A 9359-nucleotide genomic window follows, 5' to 3' on the forward strand; every position below is an offset into this window, starting at 1 on the left:
CTCATCTCCACCACTCTCTCCCAAATCTTCATAGTATGGCTCAACAATTTGATACCCCTGTAATTGTTACAGTTTTGGATATCACCCTTGTTTTTATACAACGGGACCATTGTACTCCACCTCCATTCTTCAGGCATTTTTGCTGTCTTAAAGATAACATTAAACAGCCCAGTTAACCACTCTATGCCTGCCTTGTCCATGTTCTTCCAAAATTCTACCGGAATCTCATCGGGTCCGGTCGCTCTTCCCCTGCTCATCCTACTAATAGCCCGTATAACCTCCTCGGGCGTAACGCACCTACAGTATCCAAAATCCCGAAGTCTTTCAGAGTGTGCCAAATCACCCAACACAATGTCCGCTTCCCCTTTTTCATTTAAAAGTTTGTGAAAGTAGCTTCGCCATCTTTGCTTGATAGAGGTCTCTTCCACCAGTATTTTGCCTTCCTCATCTTTGATACACTTCACTTGGTCCAAGTCGCGCGCCTTCCTCTCTCTTGCTTTTGCGAGCCTATACAACTTCTTATCCCCACCTTTGTCCCCCAACTCGACATACAAGCGTTCGAAAGCTGCCGTCTTCGCCTTCGAAACAGCTAACTTAGCTTCTGTCTTTGTCGTCTTATAGACTTTCTTAAGCGTCCGCTTCTCTTCCTCGTCTACGCACTCCGCCAATTTTGTGTATGCAGCCTTCTTCGCTTCCACTTTACCTTGGACTTCCCCATTCCACCACCAATCTCCTTTATGTCCTCCAAATTTACCCCTAGACACCCCTAGCATCTTAGAAGCAACTTCCCTAATGCAACTAGCTGCTTTATTCTAATTAACGAAATCAATGAGGGAGTTAACCAAAAGTTTAAACTATGGAGAAAATAAGGGTGTGAGGATATGTAGGAGTAAGACTGGATATATTCACGACAACTTAAGTCAGGATAAGAAGTTAAGAACAGTGAAGTTGAGGTGAGATAAGGCAGGATCTTGGTGTCTCAATGCATAGAAATCAGATATCTAGACTCATTATATATTAGGAAAATGGAATGATAGATGAAGATAAATATGACACATAGAATCAAAATCGGATGATTGAAATGGAGAAGTATTGCTAAGAGTGTTGTTAGAATGTCGTGATAAAATGATGCCTACCAAAGTAACAAGTAAGTTCTATAGATCAGTTATGAGACCAACAATATTATATGGAAGTGACTGTTGGGCATTAAAGTCCTCCACGTCTACAATATGAGTCTCGCAAAGATGCAAATATTAAGATGTAAATATGCTCATACAAGATTAGACAAGATTAAAAATGACAATGTTTGACAGAAGGTGCAAGTAGCACACATTGAGGATAAAATAAGAAAAGGTCTATTGGGATGGTTTGGTCATGTCCTGCGTTGATCTCCAAATGCAACAATTCATAGGCGTGAAACCATGGTGAGTGAATGTGTTAAAAGGCCGAGGCAGAATTAAAATCACATGGAAGGAGTTATCTCGTAATACTGCAATTTCTTAGTACCATGCAAACTTAGCGAAAGATAGGTACAATGAAAAGGATTTATATAGGTGATATGCCCTTGGGCCTTGGTCTAGTGGTAAAATGTAATTTGTGATCTGTGGGTTCGGCGCACGTCAGGGGTTCGAATTTTACTGCAGACAAAAGCCTGGCATTTAAGTTGAGGGGTGGGTCTATTATCTACCGAGTTTTGGACTGTGAGCCACTGGCCCTCAGGGATGTCTCAATTATTAAAGAAATAAAAAAGGATCTATATAGGTGTTATATGTTTTAGTCATGTCAGTATGTTTACTTTAGGTCCTATGCTTTCTTTGAGTCTATTAGCCCTTTCAGAGATGTTTATTTTAGTAAAAAATGTAGTTAACTCATATCACTCTTTATTTGTTATTCTTTTGGTTCTTTTATTTTTATTCTACATAATGTTGGTATAATATGAATTTAAATGGAGAATCATGGTTGTGAGGATTCATATAGCTAATCATGGTTGTTGGCATTTAATAGATTAAGACACTGTTTTGCATGTTACAATTCACAAAGATATGATCCTGACAGTTCATAGTAGTTTGTGTGTCTGTATTTTATAATATGTAAATGCACCAATAGAGTTCATGCATATATACATTGTAAATCTTTTGGTGATTGAGTGGGGATTTGTTGTTATTTTTTTGCTTTTGGCATTTTAGCGGAATTATTTAGTATTGAAACAAAATGGATCTGAATAGAGAAGATTGGATATATAAGATTCATCTAGTGTACCCCTAGCTGAAATTGGGATTAGGGAATGGTTGATTGATTGATTGAGTTGTTTTTGAATTAGCAGTGTGAAAATTATGGTCTTTCCAGTATTTAGAGAGAAATTGGTATAGCTGCAATACTTACTTTCTATCCCACTAAGCGAAGAAAAATAGAAGACGCAACAATCATAGTCATAATTATATTAACTCCACAAATATACGTTGGTTTGATGTTTTTATGTGGAATCGGGGACAGGCAATCATGGTTGGTCAAGTTGGCCAGATACCTATACAAAAGAGGTTGAAAAGTGGGAGGACAGTGACTCTGCTATCCCTTGGAACAGGTGGAATTCGGAACAACAGGAGGCCGTTTGATAATGAAGAGCCAGGAGAATATGCCAATAGGTGTGCGGTTCAGTGGCACAGAGTCTCGGTCTATCCAGAGAGGTTGGGGGAAATGGCCGTGAAGAGTATTGTTCCTGGGTATGCTTCCGGTTTCCTCCATCTCGTTACTGTTTAAGTTAAATTTGGTCTTATGCCATTCATTTATGCCTGTGATTTCCTGTGTTAGCTAATGCTTATCATTGTTTACTTAAAAAATTCAACCTGACGAAGGTTGTGTTAATCTAGCCACTTTTAATTTTATTTGTTGTGAAGTCAATATAATAGCCTGCTTGAAGGTTAAGCCTTTAATGAGTTGCAATAAAAAAATTGGCTTATTCGCTGCTCTCGCTTTTACCTAAATCATAAGAATCCCAAAAGAAAATTTCAGTACATCCCTAAAAGAATAGTTCAGTGTTATACAACACAATCTTTTTAAAAAATGTATAACTAATTGCTAATTTTTCAGCCAAATTTGAGGGCCATTTTCCTCCCAGGAAGGGAAAAGCGATTGAATTTGGCTATCTGGTGAAAACTTGTTGTGCATTTTTTACTGAATGCTTACTTTCTGTTGATCTGTATTTTCATACTTTTGCTCATCTCCTTTCAAATGATCTAACCTTCTGATAATTGTTTGATGCACTGCAAATTGTAGTTCAATCTTGTATGTGGAGGGTAATCTTGAAACAAAAATCTTCACTGATCCTATCACTGGTCTCGTACGGCGCATACGAGAGATTGCTATACGAAAAAATGGTAATTTGCTACTTTGTTTTTTCTACTTCTTCAGTGAAGTTTAGTTGCTTTTTCACTTTTGTGCATATAGTTTTAATTTTGGCATAATGCATAAATTGCCCTTTAACTTGGCCTCATTCACATTTATGCCCTCCATCTTTGGGTGTGCACAAGTAGGCACTTAAACTTGTGTAAAGTTGAACAAGTAGACACGTAGGATCACGTAGGACGGAAATTGTCATGTAGAATGCCACGCAAGACGTGTGTGTTTATTTGTTCAACTTTATACAAGTTTAAGTGTCTACTTGTGGGCACTCAAAGTTGGAGGGCATAAATGTGAGTTGAAAAGTCAAGTTAAAGGGCATATTTATGTATTATGCCTTTAATTTCTAAATCTATTTCTGCATCATGCTTATTTTCTACTTCACTACAGTTAGTTTCTCTTGCATTTTCCTGCATGTAGTTTTTAAACTAAGTTGCACAGTCTCTTCACTTTTAATTCTGCACCCGTGTTGGATTCTCCAGAAATACGCTACTTTTGGAGAATCCAACACACCCATTAACATTTTTGAAGCGTACAAGCAACATAGGTTTTAAATTCTGTTTTCTATTTCAGCCCTATGCATAGCTTTTATTTTGTTCTCTAGTATGCCATCAGAAATGAGTCTTGTGCTTTCTTTGTCTATATACGTGTTTAGCCTTGACTAGAAATTGTATACTCTCTTTGGTCATACTAGGTTGGAAATATACATATATTCTAGTGTCTAGGTTACCGTGCTTGTGTGACCCTCTGAGCAACTGCTTCTTTTGAAGGCTGGGTTAGTTGCTGCAGTAACCTTTCAAGTCAGCAAATTGCATTATGAGTTGATCTCTTTTTTCCATCTTCTATCATAGCAACCCTTTTAGTTGAACTTTGAAGATGACCTGTAGAACTCAAATTTATGTGCTTCAGGTGAAAAGTACCTAGGTGCTATACTTGAATGAAAAGCCAATTTTGAAGAGCTTCAAAGCAAACAATAGATGCATCTTGCACTGGATTCTGAAACCACCTAGAATTCATTGATATGCAAGTAAAAACTAAGTTGTGTCTTGATAAATAAGGAATTGTTTCTGAAATCTCATGGTACCCGCTAATGGAGGCACCAACTCTATGATCAGAGCATGTGTGCTATCATTTTAACTGGAGAAAGTTTTTCGTTCTAAAGCATGGGTGGTATGATATTCTAGCTCATTTGTACTTGTAATCTTGTGGCTTATTAATACCTGTAGTGATGCATGATGAGCAATAGGTACAGGAAGATTACAAAGTTGTTTATTGTCCATCAAGAAGAACCTTTATGAATCCTAATTCCCCGGGCATTGCAGGTCGTCTGGTTTTCCTTGGGAATGGAGGGAATGAAGGCCCACAGCAATCACAAGCAGAAATCAAAGGGGTTGGTTATTACTAAGAGTGGGACGGACAGGCTTGCAATGACAGCAACTGAATCTTAACGTCGATGTATTGTTGTCGAGTTGTCTTTATCATTTTCCTCACATTAATCCTAGGAGTGGTTGTATTCTGATAATTTGTCACCTGTCCTACTGGTTAAGTTATTCATATAAGCTTTGAACTGTGACACCCCTCGTTGTCTCTTCCAGTGACGACTCAGTTCTTTTCGAGTGTCTGGTGACTGTGGTTTTGCTTTTTGGAGGGCATCTTACAAGAGAGCTACTGATGCCTACGATAGTGTTGTCTCTTTCTCCAAGTTGAGATGGCCATCGAAAATAAGTCAGCAACATTTTATTTGTATTATGATATCGCCTCGATAAAATAAAACTCATTAAGATTCACCAAAAAATAGCCTTCGTGTAGTAGGATCTGTCATAAATCATGGTAAAAGCAATTCACTTATAAATTTATAAATCAAATCAAATTAATGAAGTTGGATTTTTCAATCTCGGATTTTTTTTGGATTTCTTGTTTTTTGTGGTTGGATGTGAATTATCTTTAAGCAGTTTTTAGGATAGTCAAATTCAATCATCTTAGGACTTAATTGACCCTTCAATTAGGGGTGTACTATGTATATGACAGCGTTGGTTCGGATTTTTCAAATATCGAATCAAACTAATTATGTCGAATTTTTAAATTTATAAATCAAACCAAACTGATAAAATTTAGATTTTTTTTGTGTTTTTCTGATTTTTTAAAGTTTTTTTGGTAAAGTATCCATACAAACATACAATTAACTTGGTACTCCAAATATTTCTTTAGTCCTATAAAATACAACTATCTAACTTCTAAGGTGTTTCTTAAGAAAATAACACAAAATATAAGATGAGTGATAATACTAAAATATTCAACAACAAATAATAATGAAATAAATATTACAAATTAAAAAATCATAATGAAAATGATTATAGTTTAAAAGCATTAAATCATGCTAAAATAAGTCTAATAAGTATTAATTAATACAACATCTGAAAGGCAGCTAGCTATACGTATGCACAATTAACAATTCCATTTGAAACAACAAAACTGAAGAGTTGGAAAAAACCAAAATACTCTAATATCATTTGCAGGTCATTAGAACAGCAAGCTGCTTGCACAAGAAACGCAGCAAGCTTGAACACCATGAATTATTGGGGCGGGTTATATCAGATTGAATCGATTTTAAATTGAATGGACTCTTTTAATCTTAGTCGTTCACGTGTCTCTCTATTAGATATAAGGGTATATTTAGCCGAAAGTATAATAGGAGGGGTATATTTAAACTATTTTCAATAATATATGGGGAATATTTTCTGTTAAACAAATATTCAACATTATTATCATTCTTAGTATTGATTTTTTTTTTTGAGAACATTAGTATTGATTTGATTCTTACAATGAACAAGTGGTCAGGGAAATCACAGAGGAATAGAACGAATGATCCGTCACAGAGCATACTCTAGCCATAGTATCCACTTGAATTAACTTATTGTTAAGTGTTTTTGCTTTTTAAATAAAAAAAAATTTAATTTTTTTTTAAAGGTATTTGAAAAAGTTATAAAGTGATTTTAAGCACTCACTTTTAGGCCAAAAACGTTTTAAAATAAATCAATAGTCAAAAATAGGTATCATCTACTTACGTGAATGCATATCTTTTCATTATTTTTTGCCTAAAGCATCTACATGCATGTAAATAACCTCCTTTTGAAAAGTACAAAGTTTGTTCCTTCAACTTGATATTCTAACTTAGGTTTCTAGTAAATTACCAACATCATTTTTCCATTTTAGTTAATTTATGCGCTTATTTGGACATGTGGTATAAGATGTTTGATATCATGCTTTATTTCACTGCCTTATCAATTATATATAGGTTCTTTTTCAGCTTAATACATTATCAACTTGTTAAACTTATTAGAGATTGAGTCACATGTTATGTTCTCTGTTGACGAGAAACTGACCCTAAACCCCAGCAGCAGCCATGTCTGCGCACATCTCTCCCCGGCCTTTGGTTGAAGGAGAGACAAACCCTAATCTTAATCAACAAACATCCTTTGCTACTCGATTAACCACAAATCAGGCTGCCTAAATTTGACAAAAAATCAGTTGAAACAGATTCAATATGTACATGGAGAGCCTACAATTCAATTCACAAAGGGAGAACGATAGGCTTTCGCACAGGAAGAAGGATTACATCAAGCTGTAATTATTAAGTTCTCATCTGATACACTAGAAGTGAAGGATTTGCGAACAGTTTTACCTAAACACTTGGGCATCAAAGGAAACTGTTTAGTTGATTTACTTGCTCGTAGACATATTCTGCTAAGGATAAACCAATATGAAGATTATGTGGTTAATCTATCAAAATCGGTAAGCGTTTTGCCTTTTAATGGAGAACAACATCTTTATAGGGTATTTTCTTGGACAATAGATTTCAATTCAAGAGAAGAAACTTCAATGGCCACGGTGTGGATTTCATTGCCTTGATTATCACCAGATTTATTTGCCAAGAGATCCTTGTTGTCGATGGCATCGGCAGTTGGAAGGCCAATAACTATCGACAAGGCAACACAAGACAAGACAAGGCCTAGACTGCTAGGGTGAAGGTGATATTCGATCTTATGGACAAGCTGCCTAAGAGGATGCGTCTCCAGTATTTGGACGAGAAGACCGGTAAGATTCAAGAGGTTTTTTAGGAATTTGTTTATGATAATTTACCTTTATATTGTAACCATTGTAAGCATCAATGTCACAATAAAAACGGTTGTCGATTGATTTTGAAAAAGAATCAAGATAACAATCACAAAGATAATGGAGTGGTTGGAGATGAACAATTCAATAGTGAGAAGTTTCAAGGTGATTTACGACAAATTTTAAATGAGAAGAGGGGACTAACAAACATAGATCGAAGTATTGATGATAATACTCGAGTTTCAGATGCAAATAGTAATGAAATAGCAATGGTGGAAGCCATAAAAAATAATGGAGATCGAGTTGTAGCTACTTCTGTTCGAGATGATATTCTTAATACTACAGTTACACTAAATTGCACCTTAGCTACAGTCTCGCAGACTTTGGTTTAGGGTGCAAAGGATGGTGTTACTAGTGATTTGTTGGTTCCTGTGATTAATTTGGAGTCTGATCTAGTTTCGAATCCTAAACTACCTACTGCTGGTGTTTTATCTGGGAAAGATCCTAGTTTGGCCACGATTGAAGATTATGGCCAGGATACTAAGGTGCAGCAGTGTGAAGAGAATTTGGATCAAATTTTCGAATATGGTGGTACATGTGATCATGACTTCACTTTGAAGGACAATGATAAGGGAGGCTGGACTGAAGTACCAAGCGAAACGTTTTCTCGAGGTAACACCAAACTACAACAACTAGATCGCACAAACCCAACACGCAAGGAGTAAACGATAAATTGTGAATATAAAGTATCAAGGAAGGTTGTGTGCTCTAACACCTTTGATGCCTTAAGGATCAATTCTGATCAAGAGCTCCATGCATTGTCCACTCCAATTCTTCAAGTTTCTAATCCATAAACTACTAGAATAATCAAGGAGACACATGCCGCAATGTTGAATAAAGAAAACTCAATGGTCAAACCACCTATGGCAACAATCAACACCTCGAATCATGATGTTCCTAATTCTCCATCGTTGGAGTCGTTTGGAGAGCAAATATTTGGACAACAATCAATCTCCAAAAGGAATGACAAGAGTTTGGGAAGGGAAACAAGTGATTCTAAATGGGCGTATTTAGTTGAGGAAGAAGAACATATTTCTGCACCTACAAGGAGTAAGTTGAGTCCTCAAGCACCCATATTTGTGCATTCAAGTAAGGAAAATACATCTATGGCAATGGCAATTGATAACTCCAAAAAGATCTTGACCATCACCACCAAGGTATTGGAAAAAAGCCATGAGCCAGAAGCTGGAGTTTCAAGACTTAATCCAACTACAACTTATGATAGTGACTTGGGCGGTGAAAAGTTTGAAGAGGATGATGAGGATGATATGCTAGACATATTATTTGATAAGGTAGCCAAATATGGAGATCTCTCGCCTAGACAACAAAGAAGTGGAAACAACAAAAACAAAAAAAAGACACATGAAAGGCAACATAGTTGGGATGGTAAGGTGACTGAGGAATTTTATTCCAAGGCACCTACCAATGCGACTGACAAAGCAAAATCATATGACAATTTCAACAACAACACGATCCAGTAAAGCCAAAAAGAAGTGATGAACTATCAAGTTTTGTTGGACATATTTGACGAAGAAGAAAAGAGGGGAAATACTTCAGGTTACTTTACACGGGCAATCCATCTCTTTTAATTCTTACATATATAAAATGAAGTTTGAGGTTGATAACTCAACTTTATTCTTAGATTATGTATTTTTGCTTACTTAAGCATCCTCATTTGTAGTATTATCACAGAGTGTATCATAAACTCTATGATGATCATATAATATCTAGTTTTCTCTAGCTCTTATTTTCTTCATGCTTGTTAATTAGTAGAGGTTCGTTACCTCATT

General features: G+C 36.1%; 1 protein-coding gene across 1 annotated transcript in view; it reads left to right on the plus strand.

Annotated features, from left to right (window-relative positions):
- Positions 1–4971, plus strand: part of LOC102596968 (single-stranded DNA-binding protein, mitochondrial) — a 9442-nt gene extending 4471 nt beyond the window's left edge. The window contains exons 2-4 of the mRNA XM_006345274.2: positions 2494–2720; positions 3274–3374; positions 4719–4971. Of these exons, the coding sequence (XP_006345336.1) occupies positions 2494–2720; positions 3274–3374; positions 4719–4801 (411 nt within the window). The 3' untranslated portion in view covers positions 4802–4971. The remainder of the gene's footprint in view (positions 1–2493; positions 2721–3273; positions 3375–4718) is intronic.
- The last annotated feature ends 4388 nt before the right edge of the window (positions 4972–9359 follow it).

Source organism: Solanum tuberosum, unplaced genomic scaffold (assembly GCF_000226075.1).
Source record: "Solanum tuberosum cultivar DM 1-3 516 R44 unplaced genomic scaffold, SolTub_3.0 scf00065, whole genome shotgun sequence".
Classification (NCBI taxonomy): Eukaryota; Viridiplantae; Streptophyta; class Magnoliopsida; order Solanales; family Solanaceae; genus Solanum; species Solanum tuberosum.